The 17,720-nt window shown below is 47.8% G+C and overlaps 1 protein-coding gene across 1 annotated transcript in view; it reads left to right on the forward strand.

The window, feature by feature from the left end:
- Positions 1-835: 835 nt before the first annotated feature.
- The window catches only part of LOC144608281 (multiple epidermal growth factor-like domains protein 9), a 170,483-nt gene continuing 153,598 nt past the window's right edge, over positions 836-17,720 (forward strand). The window contains exon 1 of the mRNA XM_078425897.1: positions 836-1,221. Within this exon, the coding sequence (XP_078282023.1) occupies positions 879-1,221 (343 nt within the window). The 5' untranslated portion in view covers positions 836-878. The remainder of the gene's footprint in view (positions 1,222-17,720) is intronic.

Below are 17,720 nucleotides of genomic sequence, written 5' to 3' on the forward strand. Positions count from 1 at the left end.
CTTTCCTGAGATGCTGCCTGACCTGCTGAGTTACTCCAGCATTTTGTGCTACCTTCAAAGTCAGTGGATATATTTAAGGCAGAGATAGATAGATTCTTGATTGGTACAGGTGTCAGAGGTTATGGGGAGAAGACAGGAGAATGGGGTTAGGAGGGAGAGATAGACCAGCCATGATTGAATGGCGGAGTAGACTTGATGGGCCGAATGGCCTAATTCTGCTACTATCACTTATGAAACCAAAGACATACAAAATACTGGAGTGGCAATGTCTTACCTGATGCATATATATATATTAACAAATAAAACTCTTGCTGCCTGACCTGCTGAGTTACTCCAGCATTTTGTGAATAAATACCTTCGATTTGTACCAGCATCTGCAGTTATTTTCTTACAAATACAACACTTGTGACTCTTGCAAGCCAATGCACGCCTCCACCTAGCTTTGTTGGGGCGGACAAACCTGCTGGATGTCGGATGGTGATTGGGCGGCGGGGCGGGGCGGCGTGCTGTGGTTGGTTGGGGGTTGGGTTGGTCTCGCCCCCCCGGTGCCCGGGCCCGACTGTCACTCAGAGGTTGGTCCCGTCCCCCTGTGCCCGGGTCCCGGCTGTCACTCAGGGATTGGCCCCGCCCCCCGGTGCCCGGGCCCGGCTGTCACTCAGGAGTTGGCCCCGGTGCCCGGGCCCGGCTGTCACTCAGGGGTTGGCTCCGCTACCCGGTGCCCGGGCCCGGCTGTCACTCAGGGGTTGGCCCCGCCCCCCGGTGCCCGGCTGTCACTCAGGGGTTGGCCCCGCCCCCAGGTGCCCGGGCCCAGCTGTCACTCAGGGGTTGGCCCCGCCCCCCGGTGCCCGGGCCCGGCTGTCACTCAGGGGCGGCTGTAGATGCGGCTGCAGCGGGCGGCGGTGGCGGCTGGGCGGCCCGGCACCATGCAGCCGGCGGCGGGCAGGCTGCCCCTCACCATCACCCTCACCATCTGCATCTGTATGGCGTCGCCGGGGCTCGGCCAGGAAAACGGCACGGCGGGCTGGAACAGCACCGAGAGATACAGCAGCACCAGCAGCAGCAGCACCAGCGCTAGCACCAGCACTAGCAGCACCACCGATGCCCAGCTGCTGCCCACCACCACCACCACTGCCACTGCCACTGCCAACACCACTGCCAATGCCACTGCTGCGATACCCAGCGCTGCCCCCAGCACCGGCACGACTACCGAGCCCATGCAAGGTGAGCGTTGTTTTGCATGTGTCAGGTTGCAGCTGTCTGGGATCTTTGACGTTTGCAAAGGGGCTGGGGATGTTTGCAATGCAATGGTTGCAAACATCTCCAGATGTTACAGTGGTTTTATATATGTGTGCATATATATATATATATATATATATATATATATATTTAAAAGCGGCTTCTCGGGAGAAAATGAACGCGAGGCACACAAACAGTGTGGGCGAGGCGTTTGCGGGTCTGCCTGCTTGCTGTCTAGTAGCGGGATTTAAAGGGCGAAGGATGGAGCAGTTCATTTGCAACACATCGAGATGCCCCAATTCCCTTCAAAACAATAGGCAGTGGCTGGCCGGGCGGGCGCCTCAGCCTCTGGAGGACAAACAGGCTGGTGTGTATGTGTGTGTATGTGTGTATGTGTGTGTGTGTGTGTGTGTGCGTGTATGTGTGTGTGTGTGTGTGTGTGTGTGTATGTGTGTGTGTGTGTGTGTGTGTGTGTGTGTGTGTGTGTGTGTGTGTCTATGTGTGTATGTGTGTTATGGCTCAGCCTCTCTCCCCCCTTCTCTCTGCCACACTTGCAGAGGAGGTAAACACACTCTGTGACCATCACAATGTTGCTTGGACCTGGAGTTGCTGCCTTAGCGTTTGGCATTCACAGTCACATTGACATATGGGCCTGACTCACATCATCCACACACAATGAATAAATTAATCAATCGCATTCTGATGAGACACTTGTGAAGGCAAAACATGTGTGCCTCAATACATTTTTTAAACTTTTGATTGAAGGATGTTTTAGTTTTTTTGAGGGGAAAAAACAAACTCAGCTGTCCCACCGTTCTACTTCAGTGTTTGCTGGTAAATCAGCAAAAGGCTGTTCAAATGTCGCCAAGAAGTTGTGACCTATTGAACGAAAAAGTCAGGTGGAGGCATTGTCACTTCCTTGTTGAAGTCAAAGTTTTGAATGACATCATTGCTTGTGTCTCTGGTCTTGTTGTGACTCAGGGAGGGACACACTGTATTGAGAGCTGTGGAGGGAGAAGGGCATGTGTTCAATGCTCCGTGGGTCCTTGTACAAGGGAAATGGATGTAAAACAGTGCTTATTAAATTTGGGTAGGAAGGAACTGGGGATGTGTAAGAAAGAACTGCAGATGCCAGTTTAAACCGAAGGTAGACACAAAAAACTGGAGTAACCCAGCGGGTCAGGCAGCATCTCTGGAGAAAAATGAATAGGTGACGAATAGAAGACCCTTCCTAATTAAATTTGTCAGGCTTTCTGGGCATTTATAACGTCACTGGAAACATTGTCTTGCAGTCCACTTTCAGACTGGTCGTGTGTTTACACTGTAATTGTGATATCCTGGCCAGGTGAAATGTGAAACGGTCTCAACATAAAGCGAAGGCATTGTCATTAACCTGATGAATTACTCCTTGTGAATAAATTCAAGAACAGGGTAGCTGAGAGCACTGTTGGTCAGAATGAGCCAGGACCTATAGTCATACAGCACGGAAACAGGCCCTTTGGCCCAATGTGTCCATGCCGACCAAGATACCCCATCTACACACGTCCCACCTGCCTACATTTGGCCCACATCCCTCAAAACCTTCCTTACTCTTAAGAAGAGCCTGGCAGCCTGCCTTATCTCTTTCAAAGAATATTGAGGTTTTCAGATAACTTGTCCTTAAGTTGTGTACGAAGGAACTGCAGGTGCTCTGAAGAAGGGTCTCGACCGAAAACGTCACCCATTCCATCTCTCCAGAGATGCTGCCTGTCCCACTGAGTTACTCCAGCATTTTGTGTCTATCTTTGTCCTTAGGTTCTTTGGCAAGGACATCTCTCTGCTGGACTGTGAGTTTTGAAGTATTAATGTCTACTAAAATGCTTTTTAATAGCCCACAAAAAGAAGAATTCCATTCTGGCAGAGTTCGATGTGCTGGTGATGCCAACAGGAGTAGTTCACTCGCCTGCTCCCTGCACGCAAGGCATACACTTGCAGCATTTAACTTGCAGAAAGATTAGCATCACATTGTTCGCGAGGCAAAGATTGGTGTAGATTCTTGGCTTAGGTTTAGATTTATCAATGCTTTGCACGCCATCCAAATCAAATGATCCCTTGTATAAATACAATCAGGTCAATCTCAAGTACAATAGGCACGAGGGTTCGATCCTGGCCACGGGTGCTGTCTGTGCGGAGTTGGTCATTTCACCCTGTGTCAGCGTGGGTTTTCTCCGGGCTCTCCGGTGTCCTCCTACCGTTCCAGTTTAGTTTATTGTCACGTGTGCCAAGGTACAGCGAAAAGCCTTTTATTGCGTGCTAACCAGTCAGCAGAAAGACAATACATGATTGCAATCAATCCATTTACAGTGTATAGGTACATGATAAGGGAATAACCTGTTTAGTGCAAGGCAAAGCCAGCAAAGTCCGGTCAAGGATAGTCCGAGGGTCACCAATGAGGTAGACCTCGGTACTGCTCTCTGGTTGTGACTCCAAAGACGTACAGGTTTTTAGGTTAATTGGCTTCTGTAATTAGAAAAAAAATGTCCCCAGTGTGTAGGATAGTGGTAGTGAACGGGGTGATCGCTGGTCAGTGCGGACTCAGTGGGCTGAGGGGCCTATTTCCGCTCAGTATGTCTGGTGAAGTCTGATGAAAGGGCAAAGGGGAAGATACGATACGATAAAGAACTTTATTTATCCCAGGAGGGAAGTTGATCAAATTGATAGAGTCAGCGCAGAATATCGTTCTCAGCACTGTAGCGCATCAGCTCCACTGACAAACAAGATGATGTGTTGACTCAACCCTTGCTTGCTCAGGATATCGCTGAGTGTGGCTGACGATGTAAAGGCGAGCAGAGATTCTCATGACCAGCGCATCGCTGTTCTGGCAATGCTGAAGGTTCGGAAAATTATTCAACCAGCTCTGTTTCACAAGAGTTTTGAACAAAGATACTAGAGGAGCAAGATAGACCATTCGACCCTAAAAATCGTAGTAGGTCACGGCGCCATTTTAGTAGGCAGAAACTTGCAGAAACATTTTTAAAGAAAAATAACAAAAATCTGTGAATTGTTAGATGAGGTATTTTTTGCATTTTTATGGTATCATCACACATTATTGTTTCCCCAAACACTGATTACACTGTGAGAGGCAGAGCGAATGGCGGGTTTTGCCTACTAAAATGGCGGACGTTACGCTCCTTTGCGTACTACACTTCAGTATAGGTGATTTCAACGGAGTGGTCCATCTTGTTCCTCTGGTATCTTTGGTTTTGAATAAAACTGCAAATTATGCTGTGGCTACATGCTCAACTGGGTAGAGTTCTGTGCGCAGGTTTTGAAAGTTTGATGAGCACTGAATTAGGATAGACATCTCCCCCTGTGACGTGTTTGTCAGCCTGCGCACTCCGTCTCTGGGTTGGCGGGGTGTTAGAGGGGCTGGTGGGAGGCTCCCTCACTGTCTATCACCTGTGGAGGATGCCACTGGCGGTAACTCAGCACGACAGTACGTTTGCATCAGGTGACTATCCTGCAGGAACCAAGCCGTTCAGTGATACAGAACTCCACCAAAGCCAACAACATTGAACCAGGAACTCAAAAGCAATGAAACGACGGACGCTGGAAATCTGTAAAAATCACCACCCAGAAAATACTAGAAAAAAATCAGCAGGTTAGGCAGCATCTGAAGAAGATAGAACATAACTTTCTGTAGAAACATGGAACTGCAGGTGCTGGATTATATCAAAGATAAACACAAAGTGCTGGAGTAACCTGCGGGCTCAAGCAGCATTTCTGCAGAAAAAGGGGGGGCCCTGATCCAATACGTCACCTATCATTGTTTTCCAAGATGCTGCGCGACCCACTGAGTTATTGACTGAGGCTTTGCGATCTCTCTCTCTCTTTCTCTCTCTCCCCCTCCACCTACACCTCTCCCTCTCTCTCTCGCTCTCTCTCTCTCCCTCCCTCGCCCTCTCTCTCCCTCTCTCTCTCTCCCTCTCCCTCCCCCTCCCCCTCTCTCTCTGCTGCCTGACTTATGAATGCTTTCGACATTATCTTCATTTCATATCAGAAATCCAGTTGCTGACACATTCAAACATGCTTTTTTCCCTCAAATGAATTTGTGCATCTGCAACGTCATTCACAATTAAGTAATAAACCTAATTTCACACTGATTTGCTGTAATTTAAAGTTAATGGTAACTTTGGGATTTTCAACTGATGATCCAACTGATGAACTTCAACAACAAAGGTAGACTTTGACTCAATGTATAATGAGCAAGTGTTCTAAGTCGTCCTTGTTATGAACTTCATCAGATCCATTGATGTGCGGAGGGAAGCTGCTAGCTTGGTGCCAGAGGTTGTGTTTGTAAAATCAGGACCACTATCGGTTTAAGTCCGATAGAGATATCCGTTGTACTCCCACCACTCAGCTCTTTGTTGTTTTAGTTTTAGTTTATTAGTTGTAGAGATGCAGCGTGGGAACAGGCCGGTCGGCCCACCAAGTCCGCGCCGACCATTGGTCACCCGTTCACACTAGCTCTATCTTATCCCACTTTCTCATCCACTCACGATACACCAGGGGCAATTCACAGAGACCAATTAACCTACAAACCCCGCACGTCTTTGAGATGCGGGCGGAATCCGGGGCACCCGGACGAATCCCCCGCAGTCACACGGAGAACGCGCAAACTCCGCACGGACAGCACCCGTAGTCAGGATCCACCTGGTTCTGTGGCGCTGAGAGGCAGCAGCTCTACCGCTGTGCCACTGCGTCACCCACAAATTACCAACATGATAGAGTCGTAGTTGTACAGCATTGAAATAGGCATTTCAGCCCACCTGGTTCATGCCGACCAGGTTTGCATACTGGGCTAGTCCCATTTTCCTGCATTTGGCCCACATTCCACAAAATTGTTCCTAAGTAAGCATGCAGGTACAGCAGGTGGTGAAGAAAGCCTTCATTGCGAGAGGATTTGAGTTGAGGAGCAAGGAGGTCCTACTGCAGTTGTACAGGGCCCTAGTAAGACCGTACCTGGAGTATTGTGTGCAATTTTGGTCTCCTAATTTGAGGAAGGACATTTTTGCTTTTGAGGGAATGCAGCGTAGGTATACCAGGTTACTTCCTGGGATGGCGGGACTGACACATGATGAAGGAATGGGTCGACTGAGCTTTAGAAGGATGAGAGGGGATCTTATAGAAACTTATAGTTTTAGATATGGGGAAAAAGCCGGAAAGGGGTACTGATTTTGGATGATCAGCCATGATCCCATTGAATGACAGTGCTGGCTCGAAGGGCCGAATGGCCTACTCCTGCACCTATGTTTCTATATATCCATATCTCTGTCCAAATGTCACATCCATGTCTCCCCCACCACCCCCACCCCAACCTTCCTATGTTGTTTAGGACCCACATTATCTCTGGTTGATAGAATATGTCCGCATCTCCTCTATCGTCTATCTGCCGATCACGTTAAAATGATAACCTCTATTAGTCATTGATCTCCGAAGCTAATAAGCTGTCCCCGATCATGATTGTGTATCTGTTGAATTAAATATTCCCTCAGCCTTCTCTCTTCCAATGGCACTAGGCCCAAGATTACCTGTGAACCTGTCCCACCATATCTGAAGTTCACAACAGCTTGGTTGATAAAGATCAGATCAAAACATGAATGTATCTGAAAATAAAAAGGGAGAAAGAATCGTGTGAGGAAAAGGTTTCTCCTGTCTCTCTTTGAAATGAGGCTCAGCCATCGCTCAGTGAATGGTGAGATCAGTTTTGGACACAGTGATGCCGTTCCTAGTTTCAGCAGTTCCTAGTTTCTACAAGGCCCAGAAGGATATGGACCATAATCAGATACAGTCATCGCACTCCAGGGGCATTTAGATATACACTCAAATTGACAAGGCACCGAAGGACACAAAGTGCTGGAGTAACTCAGCGGGCCAGGCAACATCTCTGAAGAACATGGATAGATGACGTTTCGGACCAGGACCCTTCTTCACACACTTCGGGTTTTGGGACCCTCCCAAACCAAAACGTCACCTACCCATGATCTCCAGAGATGCCGCCCGACCCACCGAGTTACTCCAGCACTTTGTCAACCAGCATCAGCAGTTCCTTGTTTCGACCAGGCGTACAGGGATATAGATCCAACACACACAAATGGGGTTAGTGTAGATGGGGAGAGGCGGGCAAGGACATGGTGGGCCGAAGGGCATGTTCCTGTGCTGTACAATTCTGTGAATCTAGCCCCCTTTTCAGCAAAATCTGCAAGTTATTAAAAAAGTGAGATAGAAAAATCATGCCCGTGAAATGAAAAGCTTCCATGTCTGAATAGTTTCTCTGGAAGGTTGGCGGGGAAATGAATCAGGGTAAATGGCACCACGTCTCAGCCTAGTCTTTCAGTTTAGTTTAAAAGATACAGATATTTTTATTCTGGTTATTGGTATTTCCCAGATGTAATTGGAGGTTTTTGACCTGCACTGTCTCCATTATTTTGTGATGCTTCTCATTGACACCAGTTCCTATTTACTGGCTGATATTTCCGGACTACCCCTCATGCAGCAGAGATGTTAATTAAGTGCACAGTTGTCACTGCTGGATTCTTTAAATGTTTTTTAATGAGCATAAGGCTAATTAAAGTCTGAAGAAGGGTCTCGACCCAAAACGTCACCCACTCCTTCTCTCCAGAGATGCTGCCTGTCCCGCTGAGTTACTCCAGCATTTTGTGTCTACCTTTGATTTAAACCAGCATCTTCAGTTCTTTCCTACACAGGCTAATTAAAATGTCAGGGCAGGGCTTTGTGGTTAATTCTGTCTATGTTCATGTCGGTGTAGTATAAGAAAATAACTGCAGATGCTGGTACAAATCGAAGGTATTTATTCACAAAATGCTGGAGTAACTCAGCAGGTCAGGCAGCATCTCAGGAGAGAAGGAATGGGTGGCGTTTCGGGTCGAGACCCTTCTTCAGTCTGAAGAAGGGTCTCGACCCGAAACGTCACCCATTCCTTCTCTCCTGAGATGCTGCCTGACCTGCTGAGTTACTCCAGCATTTTGTGAATAAATACCTTCATGTCGGTGTAAGTTCAGGGGGTATTGTTAGATCCAAATGTGTTTGAATTTTAAGATGAGAAATTATAATTTTCCTCGATGAGGTACTTTCCAGTTGACATGAATATTATGTGGGGTGTCTTAGTTTAGTTTAGAGATATGGTGTGGAAACCAGGCCCTTCGGCCCACCGAGTCCATGCTGACCGGCGATCACCCATACAATAGTTCTATTCTAAAAGACTAGGGACAATTTATAGAAGGTGATTAACCGACAAATCTGCATGTCTTTAGAATTTGGGAGGAACCTGGGGAAAACCCACGCGGTCACAGGAAGAACGTGCAAACTCCGTAGGGACAGCAGCAGTGGTCAGGATCGAACCTGGGTCTCCGGCGCTGTGGGGCAGCAGCTCTATCTGTTCCCGCTGTCTTGGTGTTGAGAGACGGCAGAGCGACAAGTAAATAATACGTTGCCGGAGCAGTGGGTGGGACTGCCCGAACGATCAAAAACATCATTTCAGTTCCACAGCTCCCCCCCCAAACCCCCCCCCCCCCCCCACACATAATTCCAGCTATTATTTCAAATATGCCACTTGTGTTCGTTTTGTATAGTCCTGTTTCATGTAAAAGAATGTGGAGCTCGACTGAAGAGGTGGTGAGGAGGGAGATAATCTTTTATTCTCTCACAATGCAGCACCCAAGCAGACAGGCTAGTCAGTCACCGCCCACCCTCTCTGCTCTTGAAGTGAAAGAACACAGCCAAGCACATTGCAATGGTTTCACGCTCTTCCCTTTTCCTTATGCAGAAATAATGCTCCTTTATTTGCGGTCCCCTCAAGAGTCAGAGAGTCTAATTGTCAAACGTGCCCGCAGTGGCATCCGTACTTGCAGCAGCGTAAACAGGCCTGTAAACACAATGCTCGTAGATGACACATAATGTGCAGAAAAACCCACAACAAATGAATAACCCCAACACTAAGTGCAAAGTAAGATGCAGGCCGCCCTGGTGACCACGTTTCCGGGCTCAATGGAGGCCTCCCCGGTGTTTGCTGGCAGTGTACACAGGTCCGGCCCTCTATGAAGCCACACAGTGCCGCAGCTGGTAGAGCTGCTGCCTCACCGAGCCGGTGACCCGGGTTCGATCCTGACCTCGGGTGTTGTCTGTGCGGAGTTTGCACGTTCTCCTTGTGGCTGCGCAGGTTTTCTCCGGGTGCTCCGGTTTCCCCCCACGTCCCAAAGATGGTTAATTGGCGTCTGTAAATCCGTAGTTTGTATGGAGTGGATGGGAAAGTGGGATACCACAGAACTTGTGTCAACGGCTGATCGATCGGCATCGTGGACTCGGTGGGCGGAGGGGCCTGTTTCCATGCTGTATCTCTAAACTAAACCAAATTCCTCGGTGTATCTGGATTATTGAAGCTCATTGGGCAACACGGTGGCGCAGCGGTAGAGTTGCTGCCTTACAGTGAAGGCAGCGCCGGAGACCCGGGTTCGATCCCGACTACGGGTGCTGTCTGTACGGAGTTTGCACGTTCGCCCCGTGACCTGCGTGGGTTTTCTCCGAGATCTTCGGTTTCCTCCCACACTCCAAAGACGTGCAGGTTTGTAGGTTAATTGGCCCTAATGTAAAAATTGTCGCTAGTGTGTGTAGGATAGTGTTAATGTGCGGGGATCGCTGGTCGGTGCGGACCCGGTGGGCCGGAGGGCCTGTTTCCGTGCTGTATCTCTAAACTCTAAACTAAAATTCTGGGCTGATTCTGTCACCATGGATGAAGTCAAGGGTCTTCAAATTTGGATATGATTTTCAGGTTTAAAACAAACCCCATCTTTTCCCAGTGGAATCATGAGAGAGTTCTTGATTTGTATTTCATAGGTTAAAAGACATGTCTCACCAGCATCCTCAAGACATTTTTTATCATGTCTTTGTACTGGAACCAGTTAGGGAGTCAAATATTGAGTTGGCTTTTATTGCAAGTGGATTTGTGCACATCAGGCATATTGTGGAATTACCTAGGCCCATGGTCAGGCAGCAGTTGGGAGATCATGAATGGATTTGATCTAGCAGCCACAGGAAGGACACACTAATGGCAGAGGAAGTTCACCTGAATGATTCCTGGAGGCTGCTGTTCTGAAAGAGCACGGTGGCGCAGCGGTAGAGTTGCTGCCTTACAGCACCAGAGAACCGGGTTCGATCCTGACTACGGATGCTGTCTGTGCGGAGTTTGAACGTTCTCCCTGGACGTTTCCCGGTCGAGACCCTATGATCAGTCTGAAGGTGGACCTGAAAAGTCACCGATCCATGTCCTCCAGGGATGCTGCCTGACCTGCTGAGGCACTCCAGCACTTTGTGTCCTTTTGTGTCTTAACCAGCATCTGCAGTTCTTTTGTTCCTGCCTCAGTGGTTCACGTTGGTCACGAGTTCTGCCCTTGCTCCGGTAGCTCACCAAGGCAGCAGCTGGCTGGCTTATCTTGGGTCAATATTAGCTCACAAGTCCAACGCGTTACGAAATGGCATTTCTCAAGCCAGAAGTTGTCGGAATAGTTTGGGGTTACATTGCACGTTGCCCCAGTGTTTCCCACAGCTCAGGCCAGTGTAACAAAAGCAAGGCAAGGCACTTGCCTTACTGTTGCTGCTTACTGTACAGTCACCCTCACGTCACGGTGAATGTGCCCACTGTACCTGTCCCTCCTGCAGCAGCACAAACCCACTTGAGAAATCAATTTAACGCTACTTCATTACAATACAGCTGGAGGAGGGAATAATGTGGAATTCTGCCAAACAAGCAGGATTGCCATTGCTATTAACTAAAAACCAAAAGATATAGGAGCACAATTAGGCCATTCGGCCCATCGAGCCTACTCCACCATTCGATTAGATTTAGATTTTAGATTTAGAGATACAGCGCGGAAACAGGCCCTTCGGCCCACCGGGTCCGCGCCGCCCAGCGATCCCCGCACATTAACACTATCCTACACACACTAGGGACAATTTTTAAAAAAAAACATTTCCCAATCAATTAACCTACATACCTGTACGTCTTTGGAGTGTGGGAGGAAACCGAAGATCTCGGAGAAAACCCACGCAGGTCACGGGGAGAACGTACAAACTCCGTGCAGACGGCGCCCGTAGTCAGGATCGAACCTGAGTCTCCGGCGCTTCATTCGCTGTAAGGCAGCAACTCTACCGCTGCGCCACCGTGCTAATTTCATGTCCGATTTCTTGTTCCCTCTCAACCTCTGTCCTGTCTACTCCCCGTAACATTTGACGCCCATACTAATTAAGAGTCTATCAATACCCACATTAAAAATACCCAATGTCTTAGCCTCTACAGCCGTTTATAACAATGAATTCCACAGATTCACCACCCTCTGGCTAAAGAAATTCCTCCTCATCTCCATTTAATATTTTTATACTGAGGCTGTGCCCTCTGGTCTTAGTCTCCTCCATTACTGGAAATAGCATCTTCACTTCCACTCTCTCTCGGACTTTCATTACACGGTAGGTTTCTATGAGATCCTCCCTCGTCCTTCTAAATTCCAGCGAGCACAGGCCCAGAGCCATCAAACACTCCTCATACGTTAACCCAATCATTTCCAGGATCATTCACATAAACCTTCTCTGGACCCTCTCCAATGCCAGCACATCCTTCCTCAGTTAAGGAGCCTAAAATCAGTTTACCGCATCTATAATACTAAAACTCTCGTTTGTTTGTTTGTTTGTTTGTTCCTGAACTACAGCCAAAACGGTACATGATAGCGCGACAAATTTAGGCCCACCTTACTCACCGTCGTCCATTTGGTGCCAATGGAAGAAGTTTCATTGAAATAGGCGTTATATTTTTAAAGTTATTCACATTTTAAAGTTTAAATCTATCTCCTAGGGAGGGAGGGAGGGAGGGAGGGGAGTTTTGGGAGGGAGGGGGAGGAGGGAGGAGGATGGAATGGGGGGGAGGGGAAGGGGGGGAGGGAAGGGGGGTGGGGAGGGGGAAAGCAGAGGGCGCTGCACCAATGCAGGAGAGGTTTGGGCCCAACGGGTCCACTTGGTCCAGAATGCCGTATATGTAACTGTCGTCATGCTCAGTCATTCCTTGAGTAACCCTTTCTTTATTGTGGAAAAGATTCAGTCGTTTCTGTCTCGTTAACTCTTTCATTAGCGGTCGTCTTCTGGGTAAATTGACGTTGTTTGCACAATGGACTGTTTCCTGACAACCATATTCCCAGCTCAATGGTTGATGCACTGTTGCTAGTAATTACTTTGTAAACATAATATGTTTAAATTTCTCCATCCAGTGTACCGCTGGGGCAGCCTCTCACTCTGATCTTTAGACCAGGATGTGCTCATCGTGAATTGCGATATTCACCGTGACCGGCCACGTGCCAGTATATAATTGACTTGCATTATTTGTCATGACAAGGTGTGTTTATCATACTGTGATTTCCGTAAGTTGAAAGCCAATGAGTGGAAAAATCAATACAATTCCAGAAACATTCTTCCACTGGCTCCAATTGTGTGATTCAGTGACAATTTGACAACGGGAGTTCGCTCGAGCGAGAAATATTTGGATCAGTTCTAAGCTTCGGTTTTGTTCAGTTAACCTGTCGTTCACCACGGGTTCAGTTTTCATCTGCAAGGATGACTAGGAAGTAAACATTTTGGCTGGCAAATTGAGATCACACGCACTTGGTGGCCAGAGTAAGATGAATATCAAACGCAGCTCAGTATAACTAAAGCTATGATGAGATTGCTCGAATGATTAACTCAGGAGTGCTGGAGTAACTCAGTGGGTCAGGCAGCATCTCCAGAGAGCATGAACAGGTGATGTTGTGGGTCAGGACCCTTCTTCAGACTGAAAGAAAACCCAGTTATGTAATAAGAAGGAACTGCAGATGCTGGTTTATACCAAAGCTAGACACGAAATGCTGAAGTAATGCTGAAGTAACGCAGCGGGTCAGGCAGATAGGTGATGTTTGGGTCGAGGCCCTTCTTCGGACTGAAAAAGGGTCTCGACCTGAAACGTCATCAATGTATTTTCTCCAGATTTGCTGCCCCACACATTGAGTTACGCCAGCATTTTGTGTCTAGCTTTGGAAAAAAAACAGTTGTTGGGGACAATGGTAAGGCTAATGGGGATATCTTCTGGTACAATGGTACAATGTAAAAAAGAACAAAATAATGCATGTAACGAGTGAAAACGAAGCATTATTGGGTAAATCATTTTCATAGATTTATGGTCCTAAATTTGAACCCCAGGGATATGCAGCAACTCTTTTTTCAACCATTTTGACTCCTAAAATGTTGTCTTGACGTCAGACAACATTGACTCCTTCCGAGGGGGCAGTTTTCTCACTGCCAGCCATCCTTTAGGGACAACCTCTTAACCCTGGACTACTGCAACAGCCTCCTCTATGGTTCACCCTCAAAAATCATCAATAAACTCCAATACATCCAGAACTCCGCTGCCCGTCTGCTCACCCACTCCCCGATCCGTGACCATATCACCCCCGTCCTTTACAAGCTCCACTGGCTCCCCATCCCCCAGAGAATCCAGTACAAAATCCTCCTCATGACCTACAAAGCCCTCCATAACCTGGCCCCATCCTACCTGACTGACCTCCTCCACAGACACACTCCAACCCGTACCCTCCGCTCTGCTGCTGCCAACCTCCTGTCCCCCCCCATCCGGACCAAACTCAGATCCTGGGGGGACAGGCCTTTCTCCATCGCTGCTCCCACACTCTGGAACTCACTACCCCAAACCGTCAGAGACTCCTCCTCACTCACCACATTCAAAACATCACTGAGGTCTCACCTGTTCAGCACTGCCTTCAACCACTGACCGTCACCTCACCTTATTTTTCCTTTTCTGTTCGTTTACTTATTTATCTATTTATTTTATTTTCTATGTTTTAGTAAACCCTGTAAAGCATCTTTGAGTGTTTAGAAAAACGCTATATAAATGTAATGCATTATTATTATTATTATTATAACCCTAAACCCATTCTTTAGGGTTAAAACCTAGATGGAGTTGTGCTGCACTTTTGCAAAGGCTGGAGTTTGTCATCTTTCAATCCATGTGGAGATTGTGAGGACGGTGGCTGTATAATTCAGACGTTGAAATCCACTTGCTGATAAAACGTGAGGAGGCAGGCACAGAGCAGAGCTTTATTCTGTATGACAATTGGATCTCCGTAATCTGGTATACCTTTTATTTAGGCACGTTGTTATTCAGTGATTTATGTTGAAATCTTTTTTTTTTTTTGTCCTATTATTATGTGAACATTCAGGGCAAGGGCTTACATTTCCACGGCAGATTTTACAACAATCAGTGTGTGCTTAATGCTTTACAGTTAATTAAATTCGTAAGATGTTATTGTAATGTTGGGAGCACAGCAGCCAATTCCTGTACAGCAAATTCCAACAAATTGCAGTGTGATACAAGCCAGTCTCTGCTTTATACAAACATAGAAAACAGGTGCAGGAGGAAGCCATTTGGCCCTTCGAGCCAGCTCCATCATTCATTGTGACCATGGCTGATCATCTACAATCAGCAACCTGCCTTCTCCCCATATCCCCTGATTCCACTAGCCACCTAGAGCTCTTTCTAACTCTCTCTTAAATTCATCCAGTGAATTGGCCTCCACTGCCTTCTGCAGCAGATAATTCCACAAATTCACAACTCTCTGGGTGAAAAAGTTTCTTGTCACCTCAGTTTTAAATGGCCTCCCCTTTATTCTTAGACTGTGGCCCCTGGTTCTGGACTCCCCCAACATTGGGAACATTTTTCCTGCATCTAGCTTGTCCAGTCCTTTTATAATTTTATACGTCTCTATAACATATAATGATATTAGTTTTAGATAGACACAAAAAGCTGCAGTGACTCAGCAGGACAGCATCTCTGGAGAGTAGGAATGGGTGACGTTTCGGGTCTTAAGGATAGCGGAGTCAGAGGGTATGGGGAGAAGGCAGGAACGGGGTACTGATTGAGAATGATCAGCCATGATCACATTGAATGGTGGTGCTGGCTCGAAGGGCCGAATGGCCTACTCCTGCACCTATTGTCCATTGGTCTCCACCTATATCCTTCCTTTGTCCCGCCCCCCTGACATCAGTCTGAAGAAGGGTCTCGACCCGAAACGTCACCCATTCCTTCTCTCCCGAGATGCTGCCTGACCTGCTGAGTTACTCCAGCATTTTGTGAATAAATCCTATTGTCTATTGAGACCGTTCTTCAGACTAGTGTTGGAAGACTTTGGTGAGGCCGCATTGGGGTGTTGTGTGCAGTTCTGGTTGCCCTCATTACAGGAAGGATGTTGAGGCTTTGGAGGCGGTGCAGAAGAAGTTTACCAGAATGCTATCTGGATTAGTAGCCATAGGGAGAAGTTGGACAGACATCAATTGTTTTCTCTGGAGTGTCGGAGGCTGGGTGGAGACCGGATAGAAGTTTAAACCGAAGACGGACACAAAATGCTGGAGTAACTCAGCGGGTCAGGCCGCATCCCTGTAGAAAAGGAGAGGTGACATTTCGGATCGAGACCCTATTTCAGTCTGAAGAAGCCTCTCGACCCGAAGCTTCACCTATTCCTTTTCTTCAGACATGCTACTCCGGCCCTTTGTGTCTGTCTTACATTTTGTATCGCTCGTGTGAGTGTTGTGTCAAAGGCCTTTCCTTGATGTGACTTACATTGTGGGTGTTGCATCATTACCAGTAACCACACTTGCTGACGGAGAAACAATTCACAGTCTATATTGCCAAGATGTTTTTGCTTCTGGAGGTGGCCGGATCCTAGTCGACAAAAGGAGCCTTGCACATTATCTTTGTGACTATTTCTTCATTTCCCTTTTGAAACTTCCTGTTGAATCTCTTTCACTGTTCTATCAGGCAAGGCACCCAGACCACAGGTACACCCTGTGTAAAGGCAGTCTCCTCTTCTTTTTGCCAAATCTGTGTCCTCTCTTTATCTGTCGGAAGGAACTGCAGATGCTGGTTTAAATCGAAGGTAGATGCAAAATGCTGGAGTAACTCAGCAGGACAGGCAGCATCTCTGGAGAGAAGGGATGGGTGACGTTTCGGGTGGAGACCCTTCTTCTACCAGATGTCAGGGGAGGGGGCGGGACAGAGATAGCATGTAGTCGGAGACAGTAAGACTGGTGGGAGAACTGCCAAGGGGGAGGGGATGGAGAGAGAGGGAACGCAAGGGCTATTTGAAGTTAGAGAAGTCAATGTTCGTACCACTGGGGTGTAAGCTACTCCTTGGAGGGAGTCGAGGGGGGAAGTAAAGGGACAGGTGTTGTATCTCCTGCGGTTGCAGGGGAAAGCACCTGGGGAGGGGGTGGTTTGGGTGGGAAGGGACGAGTTGACCAGGGAGTTACGGAGGGAATGGTCTCCGCGGAAAGCAGAAAGGGGTAAAGATGAGAAGAACAGCTCATGTTTCGCTTGGGCAGCTTACACCTCAACAGTATTAACAGTGACTTCTCTAACTTCAAATAGCCCTTGCTTTCCCTCTCTCTCCATCCCCTCCCCCTTCCCAGTTCTCCCACCAGTCTTCCTGTCTCCGACTCCATTCTATCTTTGTCCCGCCCACTCCCCTGACACCAGTCTGAAGAAGGGTCTCGGCCCGAAACGTCACCCATTCCTTCTCTCCAGAGATGCTGCCTGTCCCGTTGAGTTACTCCAGCATTCTGTGTCTATCCTCTCTTTATCTGCCAGTCTCGTGTCGAGGTACTCTCGGGATTAAGGTTGACTTCCTCTCCAGTAGTGTGGGTTCTGAGCTGAAGATGAAGCCAGTGTGGGAAACCACAGATCCTCAGCTGGTCAGGCAGCATCTATGGAGGGAATGAACACACAATATCTCGTGCTGGGACTCCTTATCAGACCGGTCAGTCTGAAGAAGGGTCCCGACCCCAAACGTTGTCATCAGCCTGAAGAAGGGTACTGACCCGAAAGGTAGTCCATCCATTCCCTCCACAGATGCTGCCTGACCCATTGAGTTATTCCAGCACCTTGTGTTCTACACAGATTCCAGCATCTGCAGTTCCTTTTGTCTAGACCATGAGCTTTGTTCCAGTTTTAAGTTTTGATCTTCAAACACTAATTTCCCCAGCTGGCCAAAGGCTGTGTTGGCACAGCGAAGGCGATGGTGAATTTAATCATTGATGTCTCCTTTAGTTAAGGGTTGCTGAGGGATGGAAAATTCTCTCAGCTCTCCACAGTCTCACCATGAATGTTTACTTGGCAAGGCGACGTGGTGTGACAGGGGCAGGTTAATGGGTGACATTGTTTTGTGGATGTGGCACCGCTGAAATGCTTCAGTCATTGTGTCAATTACACCTCGAAGCTTCACCTGCCAAGCACTGTCTGCACTTTGGAGCTCGATGGTCGAGGTTAGGCTGACCTTGGATCTGGAGTGAAGGAAGAATAATTTCCAGAAGATGGACACAAAATGCTGGAGTAACTCAGTGGGACA

This window comes from Rhinoraja longicauda, chromosome 31 (assembly GCF_053455715.1).
Source record: "Rhinoraja longicauda isolate Sanriku21f chromosome 31, sRhiLon1.1, whole genome shotgun sequence".
Lineage (NCBI taxonomy): Eukaryota > Metazoa > Chordata > Chondrichthyes > Rajiformes > Arhynchobatidae > Rhinoraja > Rhinoraja longicauda.